Here is an 18,296-nt window from a genome sequence, read left to right on the forward strand (position 1 = left end):
TAGTTTAACAGCAGCCTGCGGAGATCACTTGGCTCCCGATGAAGCACTGGGGATACATAAACACACAAAACCGTCTCCCTCACCTCTCTCTCCTTCCATACATCTGTAAAAACACACCTCACTCTCTCTGTTGCATTGCATTTTTTCCAGAACTTGCACTGAACCATAAACAAAACATGGAACTATATGTGTTTGATGTCGTCCTGTAATGAGACGGAGGCGGAGGTTAAAGGGTCTCGCTGCTGCTGCAGGGAGTCGACATGTCTTCTCAGTTACTGGCCGCCCTGCTGGTCATTTATGGGTACTACAGTGAGAAAGTTTATGAAACGAACAGGAAGTAATAGTGTCCTTCTTTCTTACAAACACACTTTCTAGGGGGTGTCTTGGAGTTCCTAAAACTAAACCATCCAGATGAGAATTTATCTAAACAGGGACCTGAAGTTTACAGGTGTTTGCGTCACTAATGTCCTGCTTAGGTATGGGAACAAACTCAGCATTAGATATGTTCATTTCACAGGAGTGTGTTTATACATCTGCAATGAGCAGAGACACAAACCTGTAATCAGGTATGTTAATACTGCAGCCATCTGAATTTAACTTTCTCTTCAGTCGATACACAAAACGTGTCTGAAGAGCAGAAAAGTCTGGGAAAATGTTGATAAATCCTCAAACAAACTGCTGCAAGGAAGAAGAAAGACGCCCCCTACTGAATATGTACTCAATGTATGAGAAATTGTAAGACCTTTGCTCATAAATTGGTCTGCTGTAAATACAAGCACCTTTAATCAGTATATTACACAAAATGTTGGTGCTTTTTCTCATTTCACTGACTTTTGAGCCTCAGTAGGGTTTTAAAAGGTTTACAGTTTACTTTGAAGCTCATATCAACTCTAAATAAATCTGCAATCTACAAAGCTGTGCAAGAGCAAACTCAGAACATGCAAATATTCAATGTTATATCAATAGTTTCTGTCAGTACTTGTTCCAAAAAATGTCCTCACGTGGATCTTATAAGCAGGAGGGAGGGGTTTAACAACCCAGCCGAGCCCGGCCAAGCCGAGCCTAGCCTGGCCACACCCGGCCTGGCCCGGCCCTGCCTCGCACAGGTTGAAACATGCCCCTCCACCTCTCTGTGAAACGCTCCACATACATCACCACTTGGCACGGTGCATCGTAGCTACGGGCAACAAGAAATTAGAGAGGGGAGCAGAGGCTTGCCAGGTGAATACCTGGATATGTGTAGCCTGGGGGCTAGACTTGAGAGGAGGCAGGTAGGAGGAGAGAGAGAGGGAGCAGGAATGGCAAGAAGGAAGTACAAAGGTGAAAAGGGAGAAAGACCTGAGAGAAGGAGGAGAAAGGAGGAGACAAAGAAATACAGATAGAAGAGAGGGAGGGAGGAAAAGTAGGACAAGTTTACCAGCTTCACTTTGTAAATATGCTTTAAAATCGCGCAGATAAGATCTGGATTGTGGGATTTGGTGCTCTGGTTCAAAGAAGAGATAACAAAACCATAACTAGCAAACATCAGGTCGTTAAGTTCATGAAATCAGGCAAAATCATGAACCTTTGTAGAGTTTCAGTGCTGCAGACATGACGTGAAGTGCTCTAGTACAACAGTTTTACTCTTTTAATGTTTACCTACATCCAGGGTTTATATCTAGAACTTCCTCAAGAGGATTCATCTCAATTTGTGTCTGCTCAGGATATAATAACTAGAATTTTTTCCAGCTGTAAACTCTGGATCCGTGTTCTCAACCACAACCACCTCCTGTTGCACACGTGTCGAGGGATTTTTCACCCCACGCCAAGGAAAAATCTCATCCCTCCGAACAAATTGCAAGAAAATAAATGACCCTACTTACATTTAAACATATTGGAAAATGTCATCACGGTTACAGTGTTTAGACATCTGTATAAACCTTCAAGTAAACAGCGTACTGCTCTAAACCAAGCATATAAACCTGCATCCTGGAGGTGTATCACTGTTTGGATGAGCCGCGGCCTAACTATTTACCCAGGAGCGCTGGCTGTAGACAAAACAAGATAGCACAGCACGTACTGATACTGTATCTGTGAGATTGCGCGACAGACGGCAGGGAAACACATGACTGCTCCCATCTCAATGCTGTGAAAGTTATTTCTTATTTTGAGTTGAGCTGATAAAAAAAAAAAAGAAAAAAAAAGCGTGTTAAGGATGCAAAGTCAGATTAACAGTCTTCGTATCAAACCACCTGTTTTATGCTCGAAATTCATTCTGAATTCAGTGGAAAGTTGAAGGGAGATTCTGTGACTCTGAGCTGGTTGCACGTCACAACTGAGGACTAACCTCTGTGGCCAAAAGTATGTGGACACCCAATCCTTACACCCTTGTGTGCTTGTTGAATGCCGGTTTACAAAACTATGGCAGCATTTAATACCTTTTTTTCATGATGAGGACAGTAGGGCCTACAATATTTATCAAGTATATGGATTTATTGACAATTAGGTCACATTTTTGTCTTAACTTCTTAGCTTTATATAACAATGATTCCTAGAAATACAATAAAATTAAATCACCTGGTCCCAGAGAAGTGGCTGGAAATTAATGGATGGATCAACCGATTGCAAAATAATTAACCAATTTCATTTTAGTTTTTGCTAAAATTGACACTTGCCCCTCATGAGTAGCTTGCAGAAGTGACAGTGTTTGATGGTGCTGACTGAAACTCAACAAAAAAAGCTTCCTGCAGCACAATCCACCAGTCTCACTTGTAGTTTATATACTTATAACATCTCTTGACAGCCACTGCATACCAATCAAACACAAAAAATAGAGTTAAAACTAATGTTACTGTCAATGAAAGGCTTTTTAATACCTTTATATCAGTGCAGACTAGTCAAGTTCTTCCACACCAAAGTGGGAAAACTATTTCTTTATGGACCTGGCTTTGTGTGTATGGGGGCATGTTGAAACAGGAAAGGACCTTCACCAAACCGCTGCCAGAAAGTTGCAAGCACATAATTGCCATCAAAAACATCATTGTTTGCTGCAACATCAAGATTTCCCTTAGCTAAGGAGTCCAAATCATGAAAAAACATTACCAGATTCAGGAATGTCCACATACTTTTGTCCACAACCCATGCCTCTACCTGTCCGCCTGTAGTACCGCATCTTCACCACATGAGGGCGGTAAGACGAGAGGAAAGCATGCAGGTGGATGATGAAAAGCATCTCAGCCACTGTAAAGACTGAATGTTATTTTTGACTCAAAATTCAAGCAAAACAATAAATTATTAATAGAAATTAAGACATCAGGTGCAATACAGGATGCAAAAACTGCAAATATAAGCTGATATAATCATGATGATGATTTTAGTTACTTACTTATTTATTGTGTCATGCACATATGCACATGGTAAATGGAAAAATACAGCTGCAGACAAGATCATAACCTCTTAAACTGCAAACAAAAAACTTTCTCTCCTGTATTTTACAAATAAAATGAAGACTAAAGCTTCCTTGAGTGAGTTCAGACTGACCCCTGGAGTCGTCTTGCACACACTGGCTCTGATTCGATTTTGCTTTATGAATGAGTTACATTTACATTTGAGCTGCTGACTGTGTTTTTTTTTTTTGCTAGCGGTTGTTTGATTCAGATCCCTCAGAGTCTGACAAGCTCTCTCTTGCTTCTCTCATCCTCGGTGTCTGATCTGATCTCGTGAAGAGGCAGGTCACAGCAGGTTCCTGCCCTGCTTGCATTTCTCCTAAATATCCTCACTTTAAACAGCTCCTAATGAGGGCAAACATTATTACATTGTCGCTGCCGAAATGTCGGATGTTACCGAGCAAATTGGGCTGTTTAGCTGTCTGTGTTGGTTTTGCAGTAAATGTTTTTGGGAGGAAAAGTGAAACATCTGCAGAGGGAAACCCGGGTGACCTCAACCTGAAAACAGCAGACTAAACATTTTGCTGTTTATGGTAAACAATGTGACAGCGCTTCAGTCTAGCTTTTTATCATTTTAGCAAGCTCTAAGATGGTGAATAAACATTAAATAGATTATAATTACTGTCCAATAATATATATATATATCTCCAAAATGTCAGCTTGCCTTGTTTAGAGCTTTGTGGTTTAATAATTCAATACGTTTTTGGAGCCTCAGGAGTTGTTCTCAACCCATTAAGGAGCACTTAATCTTCCTTTTTTTGTATAATACATGAGATAATACTCATCAATAATACTCATTTTACTTTTCTTTAGTCTAAAGAACCTTTAAAAACTGCTTTCTTGATTATAAAACACAAGATTATGTTGCTTCAGGCACTTTTTTTTACTGTATGTCCCTCCTCCTCTCGCTCCTTTCTCATCATCTTTCTTCCTAATTTCATCTCTCAGTCTCTAATTTCTCTCTTTTCCTTCTCTTCTTACACCCCCAACTCTCTCTCTCTCTATCCCTCCACCCTCTCTCCTCTTCTTCTTCTTCTTCTTCTTCTTCTTCGCTCTTTCTGTGCTGTGACAGATGTCTGATATTTCCCGTTGTTCTGACCCGGCAGGGATCTGTTTGTCCAGAGGAGGCGAGGAATGCCATGCATTCAGTGTGGACACGCACAACACACACACACACACATATATATATACACACTCTCACACACACACACACAGAGACATACCCGCATATACAAGGAAGCTAAGGTATGTCTTGTCTTCATATTTTAAATTTCATTCGGAATTGCGCGATATTAACAATACAGATGGGAAAACAAAAGTGGACAAGAAAACGCAAGCACTCATCACCATCTTACTCTTACATACACACATACACACACAAAAAACACACGTCTGAGGACTTAATCTGGAAAAAAAAGCAAAATGTTGCCTCCGAAAAACATGAGAGTGCTTTTCTTTCCTCACCAGATTGTATGGAAGAGATTTTATTCCCTTTTCTCTATGTAATAAACAAAAATAAATCAAATTTAACCTTTAAAAAAAAGGGAAACAAACAAATATTTGTAAAATTTGCGAACCTTCCCTTTAGTACCACTAAACAACATACAGACAAGTGACAAATTAAAGGAAAAATCTGGATAAATTAGCGGAGAAACATAAATAACAAATGCACCATGAGGCGCTGCATGGTGTATAAAAAATTTTGAGGTACGAGGCACTCCTCATCACCTTCATCATCAAAACACCGAATGAGGGGATATCTTTTGGAGGAATGATGGAGTCTCGGAGAATCTGTAACACAGAGGTGCTGAAGCTGCTCTGGAGCAACAACTGATACTTTACGCTTTAATTTGTCACCAATCTGTACATCTACATGAAAAAAAACCCAGAGAGAAAACTGACCACAAAGTTTAAAAAAAGGGGAAAAGACACCTACAAGTGTTTAAAAAATGAAGTACCAACACAGCACTGTCTCTATAAACATCCCTAAATAAGTTACTGAAAGGAAAAGGGAGGAAGAGGATTATCAAATAACTTAATAAACATGGCATAAACAAGCCATGAATTGGGTGACTTAGTCATCTGCCTCCCTCTGTGTCACTCAGTAATGTTAAAAATGCTCCAACAGAGACTTCAGACACACAAACACAGACACACAAACACACACACACACACACACACACATATGCACCTTGCTCAGTGCTGCTGAACATTATCCCTTGACTGCATGCTAAAGGCTTAGTCGCATACCAGCCGGCACACTGACCTGGGATTAACTAAGAGCAGGCTCCACCTGAGCAACACATACACATACACACACACACACACACACACACACACACACACACACACACACACACACACACACACACACACATACACACACTGAAGCACAGCAGTGTACAGCTCAGTGTAAAGTACAAACAGTATTTGTGTCTACTGTATGTACAGCACAAGTTATTAGGATTTAACCCCGACTCTGGTCTGATGTGGAGGGAAGTAGGGAGAGACTGAATGGAAAGAAAGAAGGAGAGGAGATGAAGACAGAAGATAAAAGATTAAAAGATGGGATAAAAATTTTAAAAAAAGAGGTGGTTCAGACAAACTGAATGTAAATGAAAAGACAAAGGTTTGAAGGAAGAGAAGTAACAACGAGTCTATTACGGTTAAGGGTCGTTTAAAGTTGCACTAATTGATATTTTTATATTAAAAATGGATCCAAACACTACAAGTTATGTGAAAATTTTCGTTTGCAGTGATGAACTCCCAGAATTATCTCCCGGTTCTGCCTTTTTTAGCTCTATTTTAGCGTCTTTCAGCTCATTGTTTTGGTTTAACAGCCCAGAGCTTTACCGCTTTAGTTCAAGCTAACGGCTCTCATCAGTGTTTTCCAGCTGTTTTTTTGAAGAAAACACTCTAAAAAACATCACTGTACACCACCTGCTCAGCGCCAAATGGCAAACAGACACTATTAGCAACTAGCAGCTGAAGATAGAGGAGCATTTAACAGCTGAGGAGACAGATTTTTCCCTCAGGAGCTGGTGGAGACCAAAATAGAGCTAAAAGGAGAGTGGATGATGCACTTAGACAACTCCAAATGAATGATAATGTTGCTCCATGTCTGCAGGATGTGTAAATAGGTTTGCTAACACATCAGCTGTATAAGATAATATGTCAGTGTTGTGTTTACAGCTTTGTTCTGCCTGCAAGTGGCCAAAAAGTCAGTTAACGCAGGATTAAGTTTAGGTAATGATTAGGTTAAAAGTGTTAGTGGGACACAAGCCTCGACTTTAAGAGAAGGTGATGCTATAACAACATCGCGCCACGTCCGCCTTTGCTCCTGAGAGACGAGTCATAACTCGCCAGGCCACAAGAGGTCCTTGTCAGGAAAATGTAAACATCAGTAGATCATTTTGGCATGAATGAGGGAGGGAACAGACGAATGGATCCGATATTTGTGTCTAGCTTGTTCTGTACTTTGAAACGGCTCCACGGGCCGAGTATATAAAAGGTAATGTGGTAACTTTATATACTGAAATATGTTAAACAGTAACCACACACACGCAGACTCATAATGTTGCCCACCTCTTTTCCCATGTGGTCATTGGGGAAACCCTGCTTCCTCCTCAGCAGTGATAGAAGAAACAGGTGCCCAGATTGGAAAAGAGAGAGAGAACAAGTGGAGAAAAACAGAGAGGAAGAGAGAACCAGATGCTCTCCCACGCTACCTGACGTCGGTACAGCGACCGCAAGAATCGTGGGTGTGTGTGTGTGTTGGGTTCCATGGAGCGAGGCAGTCAAAACACCTTTCTGCCTCTCTGAAGCAGCTCTGATGACTGCATTCATTCGTCTATAGGCGGCCAAAGAATAAACGTTAGGCACACTAAGCTGTTTGTGTCTGTTAGTGAGTTTCTGTGTGTGTGTGTGTGTGTGTGTGTAGGTTATCGTTTCTCGCCATCTGTCCCGTCTCTCACACGTGAGATGGACAGATAGAGGAGGGTAGAAAGACGGAGGCCGGGGAAGAGAGGGAGGTAGAAGACGAAGAATGGGGACAATCTTTTAGGGGAAAATGTGCAATTTTTAGGCAAAAAAATGTGTTTTTTGGATGTTTTTCTTTGACATCCATCTGCTCAAAGTGGAAAGTTTCTCCGTGTTCGCCATAGATCTGAGTTTAAGTGTATCTATGAGCGTCATTTGTGACATCACAACTAGTTTGGAGCCAATCGTGGTCCAGCATGCAACTTACACGATGTGGAAACTTGAAGCTTCCAGTGCACGAACGCTGAGACTTTTCAGAGAAGTAGAAGACAAAGTGTGTCCAGCAGTTAAACTTTTGAAATCAGAATCGGAAAAACTTTATCGATCCCTGCAGGGAAATCGCTTGAAATTGAAATAAAAAGTACTTGAGCCATATGTCGTTAAAACAAGAAACAAGATCTACTCACTAGAGACGATATTGTAGCCTAAATTGGCTAGAAAATGACTGGTTTATATGGTTTGATTAAGCTTTATTTCTTGTTATTTGGCAGGATAATTTCATATATTAGGTTATAAGTCTGAGACGCTATGAGAGTTTCTTGTTATAACAACTTACCAAATTATCATGCTATAACGAGAAAGGTTTGTTTTATATGTTGATTTCGTGAAATAACGAGAAAGTTTTGCGATCTAACAAGATAAAGTGATAAGTTGTTATCAAAAGAAACGTTTCTTGTAAAAACAGAATCTATCTAGTCATAATAAAAAAGTATGTCAGAATAACACAAACATATTAAAACAAGAAAAGTTTCTCATTATAACAAAAAACTGAAACGCTAATGTGTTACGTTGTCTTGTTGTAGCTTAGAATAAGTTTTCCAAATCTGGATATTTGGTAAGAAAAAGTCTTTTAATACAAAGAGGTGAAGAGAAACTCGCTGACCTCTGTTTGTGCTTTTCATTCAGTTGCCAGTTTTACTGTAAAGAATAAGAGACGAGCCACAGGAAGAGAGATACAACACAGGAAGTTCGGCGTTCACGTCTGTTCGGACGTCATTCGTAAATATTTGTTAATACGTTTACTTCGCCGTCTTGTCGGCGGGGGGAAGTTTTAAAACACAGAAAATGTATACTCTTGCTTTCAGTTTGTTAAAATAGACTCAATACTGGGTGATATGGGAAAGGAGGTGAAGAGGGAGACATCTGTAGATCAAGGTCACTAACTGATCTCAGACAGATTAAAAACCTCCCGTCCTCTTCTCGCTTCCCGCTCATCTTTTCTTTAGAAAGAAAGAATGCAAAACAAATGCTCCTGCGTACAACAGACACATGTAATGCATTTCAATCTTATATTCCTCAATCATTTTTTTATTTAGTTGCTCTTTTGATCTGTTGTTTTTCTTAACTCCTCTTCGGTTGAGCTTTCTCTTCCTTCTCTATCCATCTCATTTCACTTTGTCCTGAAGCAGTGCGGGTTTCCTTTGGGCTGTAAATTCCCCGAGAAAAAAATGGAAGTATAGTGAAGAAAAAATAAAAAGGAAAGAAAAGGGTGATGTGCTTTCAGAAAAGGAGGTCAAGAAAACAGAGGAGGAAAGAAAGAAAGGGAGGGAGGAAGGGAGGAAGGCATGTCTTGTGACTGTTCTGTGTAGGTGGATTTGTCAGGTAGCCCGTTGGATTGCTGCCACACAAACAACACCACAAGTTTAACCTATTTAAAACCTATATGCAGAACTTCAACACAGGATGGTCCATCAACAATGAGTAGTTTTTCTTAATGGTTTGGATCTCCTTACTAATACCACATTAATCAACAGAGTCTGGCGTCCTACGTTGAAGTTCCGGATGTCTGATTTTCCCATCAGTGCATGAACACAACATAATAGTCGGCTGAAATACAAAAAAAAACACTAAAACACATGACGAAATGGCAGAAATTGCACTTCCGTGACATTATCAAGAGCTTAACACAAGGCCAACAACTTCTTTCCACTGGCGCATGCATCAATAGGCGTGGACACGGAAAGAGTTTGATGCGTCGCTGATGTTTCCACTGGTCTCAGGTAAAGAATAAACTCTAAGTGAGAAAAAGGGTAAAAGACGACGTAAGAGTCAGACAAGAAGGACAAGATGAAACAGATACAGACAGAAGATATAAACGCCTTTATGGTTGCAGCGGTTGCTTCATCTGAGCATATTTGGCAAAGTGTTACACTACATCTTCACATTAAGAGCTTCCAGTTGATAAAAGCGTTTAATCATTTCGTTATGCTTTAGATCTGGTGTCGACCTGCTGATCTTTCTGACAGCGTGAGGTAGCAGATAAATGCTGGAGTCTATCTGACTGACTCTTCTTTTCCACTGACAGAAAGTGCTGGACTGAAAAGTAAGAAGCTATTATTGTCATTATCAATCAATCTGCTGACTATTTTCTCAATTATTGTCTATATTATGTCAGAAAATTGTGAAAAATGCCTGTTATTATCCAAAGAAATTCATCATGTACGACAAAGAAAGCTTTAAATCCTCATCCTCACATTTGAGAAGCTACAACCAGCAGAAATTTGGTGTTTTTGCTTCAAAAAATGACTAAAATGATTATTCTACTGTTAAAATAGCTGCAGGTACATTGTCTGTCGTTACAGCTCTACTGAAAAGGAATCAGAGACAGAGGACATCCTTCCTCTGTAACAGAAAATTTCTTCTTAACATGACTAATGACTTTTTTTATCTACTCACCAAATACAACTAAGTGTTTAAACAGACTAGAAATCCTTGTTAATTAATGCCTGACATCTGAAATGTAGATTAGTCAAGTCACAAAATTGATGTCCTGTCATTCTTTAAGCAAAAATGCCAAAGTTTTGCTGGTTTCACCAACTTACAATTGATGCATTTCTCTGTTTTATATCATTATGAATTAAAGACCTTTGTGGTTTCAACTGTTGGTCCAACAAAATTAACAATTTGCAGGCATCTCCTTGGACTCTGGGAACTATTTACTATTATTTAATCAGGAAAATAATCAACAGATTTATAATGAAAAAGAAGTGAGCTGCAGCCCTCCTGAAGTCTATTTCTGACCCAACATTCTGCCAAACTCGCTCTGATATTTCGCCTCCTTCCAAGCGTTTGACAACCGTAATCCCTCATTTCGAGTGCAGCCTAAGACCCTTGTTGCATCTCTCATTCCCACGTTTCCTATCACCTCTTCACTATCACTAAATTCATAAAAATCCAGCATAAAAATAACTTAAAAACAAAGAAATGATGGACAGTAAAGAAGAAAAAATGTAATCTGAAGGGTCTCTGTGTTACATATCAGACAAAATTCAAAGATTCCAGTCGAGTCTCACTAACCTTAATCTTTAACCTAAATCAGCACAAATCCACATTTAATCTGGATAGTCTCACCGGTCTTCAAAGGAAGGTCGGTCAAACCTTTAAGCGACCGCAGTTTAACCCTTCAGATCAGGGATTCCTGACTTTTTTAACCCAAAAGAGATTTCAAGAAACTTAAATCTCTCACATGAAGCGCACCTGGTTAAAGCTCACTGTGGTTGTCATGTGGCAGTGACACAAATAACATGACTATGAGCTGTTTTGAGGGTCGTAGCAAAGTAAAAATAGTTTGTAGACTGCATGGTGGTCCGGTTAATGATCAGAGTTAAAATATAATAAGACAGACAGAGGGAGCAGACAGACGTAAAAAGAGATTTCTGACCTTTAAAGCCTCAAACCAAACAGCGAGGGATGGAGTAAATAAAGAAGTCTCTAACAAACACACTATGTTTGCCCTGCTGTTAACACTGAATGGAGGAGGGCAAGGAGGGTGAGGAGGGTGAGGAGGGGGCGAGGAAGGAGTGAGGAGGGGGCGAGGAGGGGGTTTGAGTTTAAGTGACAGAAGAAGATACTCTGTGCAAAGAGAAGAGTAGAAGACAGACATGAAATGAGACTCTAACACTAACAGGAAAATGTTGGGAGGAAGAGGAAGGAGTTATATAGGAAAGAAAAAGGTGTATTGATAATACTACTACTAATACTACTGCTACTATAGACTAATACTACCACTTCTGTAGCCATTAGCCACTACAAACCCTTCCACTACTACAGAAATTGCTGCTCTGACAACTTTCACTACTACTATAGCTATTGTACAGTTGTTGTTGCTCCAAGTCAATTACTTACAATTAAAACTGCCATGCTAATGGTACCACAGATGGTACTGAAACGGTACTGCTAGTGCTACTGTTGCTGCTTCTGTTGCTACTAAATACTTCTCTGCTACTACAACTGGTACTGGAACTACTTCTACTACAACCATTATTAACCCTCTTTCTAGTACTACTGCAACTCTTGCTGCTGTTATTACTACTCTGACAACTTCTATACTACTACCACTACTACATTGCTATTTTACCTCCTTCTACCAGTACTTGCAACTAAAACTACTGCTAATGCTACTACAAATGGTACTGGAACTATCCTGCTACAACAACTGCTATAATTGACATTACCGCTACTACTAATACTGCTACTAAAACTACTGTAATCCCTGCTAGTTCTTCTACCTCTACTACTACTGCAACTCTTGCTACTGCTGTTACTCATTCTACTACTGCTGCTACCACTAAAATTACTATGGTTGCTGCTACTTCTACGTCTGCAGGTACTACTGCCTCTGAAACTACTACTACTTCTTCTACTACTACTACTACTGCAACATCTACTTACGATTGAAGCTTATGCAACACCTGTTGCACTCTACTACTACCACACCAACTGATGAGATTGCTACTTGGATTTATACTACTACTATCACTGCCACTATTACTACTCCTGCACCTACTACGTGGGCACCTGTAGATAGAGGGTGGGCCACATGTTGAAGTGACCTTGAGCAAGACACCGAAACCAAAACTGCCTCCAGTTGATGAGTATTCATGGAGAAAAATGGACAAAAGCGTCTCTCAAATGAGTAACTAGACCAGTGCTACTACCTCCCTCACACTACTACTTCTTCTTCTTCCCCTTTTAATGCTATTACTCATTCTCTTATTGTTACATCTTATACTGCTGCTACTCCCACTTCTACTGCAGTACTGCTTTCTTCCAGCTGTAAATAAAGAGAATGAGTGAGAAAGCAAATGAAGAGAAGGAGGGAGGGGTGTATGTACTGGATTTGGGGTAATTAGCTGTCTAAACATTTGGCGTTAGCTCTCATTGGCTTTTGTCCACCTGTTAATCCTGATGGCATCTCCAGCTCATTGACACCACAGTGCAACTTCTACCAGGGAAACACATTAAGAGACACACACATTATGTACACACAAAGCAATGTTTCATGTGTGGAAGGATAATATAAAAGGAGGCGAATATGACGTACATGCCGGTGTTCATGTGTGTCTCTTGAGAGCACGTTTAAGGAGCCCTCCTCTTCAAGCAGGTGAGATAAAGATGGAATTTGTCTCCGAGAACAGACACAAAGGAGAGAAAATGAGAGATAGATGGGGGAGAAAAAAAAACAGAAGGGGGGGAGAGAGATACAGAAGGTATGAGCACCAGAAAAAGAGGAGGATAGAGGTATGCTAGGAAAAATGTCAGTATATAAGTTTGAGAGGGAGCGTAAAAAAGAGGGTTTTCTGTGATTACTACAGCCAAAAATGAATGAATTTGTAGCAGCTTCTCCAACAAATTGTGTTAAATGTTGTGTCATATTTTACATTATTTAAAGAAACACTGATGTAATGAAAACTGCTGTAAGTTAGCTGTGAAAATGGTGTTTAAAGATCATACTGAAAATCATGATACATGCAAATTACTCTAATGGAGTAAGTCTTTTGTGCCCTGAACTGTGTCTGTAAGGTAACTGCTTCCTACCATACAGTGTAGTACTGCTAGTGAGATCAATAAATCAAATGTCTGGTTTTAAGTATTTGATTGAATTATTATACTGAAGTATTTGACAGGAGCGATATGTAGCATACCTGAGAAGACAAGCTCAGGGGCAGCAAACCTATACACTTACTTATTTTTGACTTTGACCTATAAAACTTGTTATGAGATTAATTATTTCTCTGAGAAAAACTGCGGTGACTCCTCAGTTTTCCCAGCTTTAACATTTTTTTTGCAGTAAACTTGAAGGATTTGGAAGACTTTATTTTAAACGTTATCATAAATATTGAGAGGATTGGTTGGATTAGCATTACGTCTTGCACTTGCACAGGATTGAGATTTCTTGGACAGACTGTTTCTTTACTCAGGGAGAGAAAGCAGTAAAAGGAGAGGGATTAAGAGGAAAGCAGACAAGACAAGAAAACCACGAAAACACAACAACACAAAGACAAAGAAAAATGGTGAAATATTTAACTGAAACGTGACCTCCTTTCACTCTTTCACTGGAACAAGCAGCTCTACCATTTTAACTCACGTCACCGATTTATCTCAACAACCTGAGGATGTTATGGCTACCTGAATCTTTTCATCACACACAGCAGACACTCCAAACTCCACCTGGGATGTGGGTCACGTGAAAGGTTGGGGAACCCATAAGAGAGTGTGTGTGTTTGTGTGTGTGTGTGTGTGTGTGTGTGTGTGTATCTATGTGCGCAGGAAACCATGCCTCAAATTAAGTGTGTTTGTGGTTTGAGCCGCATGACGGGTTCAAAGAAAAACCTCCAGGTATACATTACCGCTGAACTCCCTCACCTGGCTGAATGGAGATTCATATCTGTGCAAGGATTAACACTGCACACACACACACACACACACACACACAAAGACACACACACACATGGCCAAATAGCTATGAAACGGTGATGTATGAGATGTCTCATTTATAACAAGTTAATGATTAAACACTGAATGGGAATATGATGTCATCTGCTCATGTTTGTGTGCGTGATTCAGCACTCTTTGCATTGTCAGCTTTATCCTGTAAAAAACATGTATCTCCAAAATGTAAACTTAATATGAACCATAATGATGAATTTTGTGAAAATGTATTTTTTAAGGCAATCCAGTGATACTTAAAGGGTTTTAGTAGCCAAAGAATAAGGATAATTTTACACATTTTTTAACATATAGCCAATAATAATATATTTTCTAGTATTTATAAGATATAATTTGTTTTAATATCAGTAAAATATGTTATATTTGATGTTTGGAGATGCATGTTTTTCAGTGGAAAGCAGCGACAAAGGCAGCAGGTTGAATTCAACACAGGACCGGTTTTGGATTGTGCACACAGTCTCCACTAGGGGGCCTCGGTGAGAGCACTGGGACAGATCAGACATAACCAGGAGTACTGGGAATGAGGGAATTTTAAGTGTGTGCGTGTGAGTGTGTGTGCGTGTGTGACAGAGAGAGAGAGAGAGAGAGAGAGAGAGAGAGAGAGAGGAATGAGTTTTCTTTTGCAGCAGCTCCCTCCATCAGCATCATTTTCGTCACTCACGTCTTCCTTTTTTTGACAAAGTTACCTAAACTCAGGGTTTACTTACTAGCTTTTTTCAATCACATCTCACAGCCTGAGAACTCCACTCAGTTATGAAGACTGGTAAAGTGCAACTGAAAGCTAGTAAGTGGACCTTGAGTCAAACTGCAGTTTCCAAAGTCCAAAGTCAGGTCACACGCTATATTTTTTTTGGTCTTTTATCAACTCAAGTGTGATATTTTTTGCTCTTTCACTCTATCAATCATTAATCTCCCTCTTTCTCCAACCCCTTTCCCTCTCACCCTCCTCCTCCTCCTTCTCCTCCTCCTCCTCTTCTTCGTCATCTACCCAAAAAAAAAGAAAAAAAGAGGGGAGGGCGGGGCCAGCCACATTCCAGGGGAACCCCTCCACCCTCACCTGTAGCTTTAAATCTCCACGACAACAATAACAGTCAGTCTGTCCGCTCGACAAGTCACACCTGCAACTTTCCATGAACACGGTGTACCAAACACTTTATCGCTTTTAGCTTTTTACCTTGTTTAGAAATTTTTATGGAGGCTTGATGAGGAGAATTTAATCTTATTCCACATCTACAGACATCAGAGACTTGAGTGTTAAGAGGGCTTCACTTCAAAGCTCATATCCGCTGTTTGGAATAACTGCATGGATGGAAGTAAAATAGGCCACTAAGAGAGCATCTACAGTCCTTTAAGAATAACAACATTTTAGATGCGTCATTACTTTTGTGTGTGTGTGTTTTGACATTACTCTCTACAACAAAATCTGTCCATCTGAAAACGCCAAATTATGAATTAACCTTAACAAACCTTGAGTGGATATACTTCTCTCTCACATACTGACATAAAATTCACCCTGAAGCTTATTAAAAGTGATCCTATAACATATTAATAGCCTTAGAAATTGCACTCATGCTCCTTAAGGTGATGCAGCGTTGCTATGGAAACCATAAACTCAAAAAGAAAGTGTTCAGATATACTCTAGAAATGTTTCCAGCTTGATTTGAAACATAAAAAGTCAGACTCATAGCATGCTGTTTTTATAAAAACTGATGAACAGCAAGGGTGCAGACCTGATTGGACACGCCTGGCGTGTGGGCGGGATCAAGTCTCCCACCATGAATTATTAATGAGGTCTGAATATTCATCATATAGAACCTATTGGAATATTACATGAGAAGTCAGGCTGAGATGCCTCCACGGATTTTTTGGGTGACTTTTGAATCTGCAGTTTGATGATACAGCTTCATCATACAACACTCAAAGATGTAAAAGTTTGAAAGCTTGCAGCTGGACTGAAGAGCCAAACAAATGCATGAGAGTGAAGAAGGGTAAAGAATGCGCAAACACAAACACACACACACACCCCTCCTTTGCTCCCAAATATACTTCAAGTGCAAGGCGAATTTCACTTCAACGCCACAGAAAGTTATAAAAGAGACACCAAAGTGATGCTGGCTGCACAGAAAAGGGTGTTAGAAACAATATAAAGCAATAAAACAACTGATTTTTATTGCTCTAATTAGAAAAATACGTCATTATGAGTCAGTAACAAGGTGCTGTCAACATGCATCACACCTGCAGGAGAAGTACACCTGGATAAAAGCTGCAACAACAACACCAAAAAAAAATCACATTTCCTCTCTTCAGGGATGGAAAGTCTTTCATTAGGATGTTACCAAACTAAATGAAGCACATGTGTTGGATAGTACAGGTGGCAGGCAGACTGTGTTAAGAGCTGACAGAGCAGGCATGATGCAGTTAACTTTAATATTTTAATTAGAAGAGAGCGGGCTTGTGACGGAGGGACACGGCGCACTGCATCGCCGCGCTCCTCCAGACAACACAGATAGATTTCGTCTGAATCTTTAAAATGATAACAAGGAATAAAAATAGATGCAGGCTAGAGAGGGGGGGGAAAAGAAAGGGAAAAAAAAGAAGTGTGCCGTGGATGGCATGTTGCTACAGGTTGAAATGGGTTACAGGGAACAGGGAAGAAGAAGAAGAAGAAGAAGAAGAAGAAGCGTGATGCGCAAAGGTGGGGGTTGAAAAAGACCAGAAACTCGGTCCGATCTTCCATGAAAACTACACAGCCTCAACTCATGAAGGTGTTCCCCCTCTTCCGTCGTTAAAATGTGCTATAAAAGCTCAAAGCACAAAGGTGTATGTTTGTCTTAATTACATGCAGTGGGGTTATTATTTTCACTGCAACAAAACGGAAACGGCAACGGGATTATTATTAGAGCAGAAGGATAAGCACTTGTTATAAAGCAGCCTCTCTATTTATAAACTTTAGTTGAGCTTGCTCAGGGAGAGCCGGTGGTGTCCGACGCCGGGTTGAGTGGTGGGGAGGGGGGGGTAAGAGAGAGAGAGAGAGAGCGGCAGGTCTCTCTCGGGCTCTTTCGTGTTGGGTATCTTTACGGTTGGAAGGGGGGTGAAAGCTGTTAGTAAGTTTCTAAATCTCTGCAAGCAAGCAAGCAAGCAAAAAAAAAAAAAAAAAAAAAAAAAAAAAAAAAAAAAAGGAAAAAGAGTGTAAAACGCACTTACCGCTGAGTCGGATTGCTGCACCGCGACGCACAGGGCGAAGAAGAGCAGTGCTACGGCGAGCTGTCGCAGGCTGTTCAAGTCTTTACTCATCTTGCGGGAATAAAACAAGGATCCGCCTGCGTTAACACTCACAAACTCTACTTCTCTCTACTCGCAAGACATAGCCCTGCTTCCCCCTCCTGCACACCTGCCCTCAGTGAAATAGAATTAATAAGAAAAACACTTCTTCTTCTTGGCGTGTTGGCTGTTGTTGCGCTTGCAGAGGATCCCAGTGGTCCTGGCTGTGGCACCGTGCGCCTCTGCAATCCCCCTCTCTAACTTTTTCTCTCTTGGACTTGCAAACCTGCCCAGCCGGAACTACTTCCCACAGCCATGGCGCACTGATATCAGCACCCTGCACCTACACCAAGAAGAAGAATTAATCTAAAATAAAACTGCAGGATGATTTTACACCCTAAACTTTTATCCATAACACGCTTTCAATATGTCATTTTAGTCCAGTTGACGACTATTTTCTGTTGTTTTAGATTATTTTTACAATAGGAAATAACTCAATAATGTTAAGACCTCTCACTGGCGGATGGATATGCATGCCTAACCAATCCTAACCAATGCCTGAGGCTGCACAAAATAGGTTTGACATTAAACCTTTATTTGGCAATTTCTATAGCCTATGCCCGGACAAGTTGCATTCCTGTCAGATTATTAAAGGTCAAATTCTTGCTTTTGACTCTTGACAGAGGGATGCTGCTGGCAGAATGGAATAATAAAGTGACTTTTTATGTTAAAGCACATCATCCTATGTTTTTGATTTATTGATGCATTCTTATAGAATCCTTAAGGTTACCAGATGGATTTGAAAGGTCATGTTCACAGGTGTTGTTATGAGCTCCAGAGAAT

General features: G+C 40.2%; 1 protein-coding gene across 4 annotated transcripts in view; it reads right to left on the minus strand.

Annotated features, from left to right (window-relative positions):
• Positions 1 to 17,771, minus strand: part of col4a5 (collagen, type IV, alpha 5 (Alport syndrome)) — a 56,845-nt gene extending 39,074 nt beyond the window's left edge. For 2 of the 4 annotated variants that reach the window (XM_042400563.1, XM_042400564.1), the window contains exon 1: positions 17,397 to 17,770. In XM_042400563.1, the coding sequence (XP_042256497.1) occupies positions 17,397 to 17,486 (90 nt within the window). In that variant the 5' untranslated portion in view covers positions 17,487 to 17,770. Of the gene's footprint in view, positions 1 to 17,396 lie in introns of all 4 variants that reach the window. The other 2 variants (XM_042400562.1, XM_042400565.1) reach the window with 2 other exon arrangements.
• Between the last annotated feature and the right edge of the window lie 525 nt (positions 17,772 to 18,296).

This window comes from Thunnus maccoyii, chromosome 22 (genome assembly GCF_910596095.1).
Source record: "Thunnus maccoyii chromosome 22, fThuMac1.1, whole genome shotgun sequence".
Lineage (NCBI taxonomy): Eukaryota > Metazoa > Chordata > Actinopteri > Scombriformes > Scombridae > Thunnus > Thunnus maccoyii.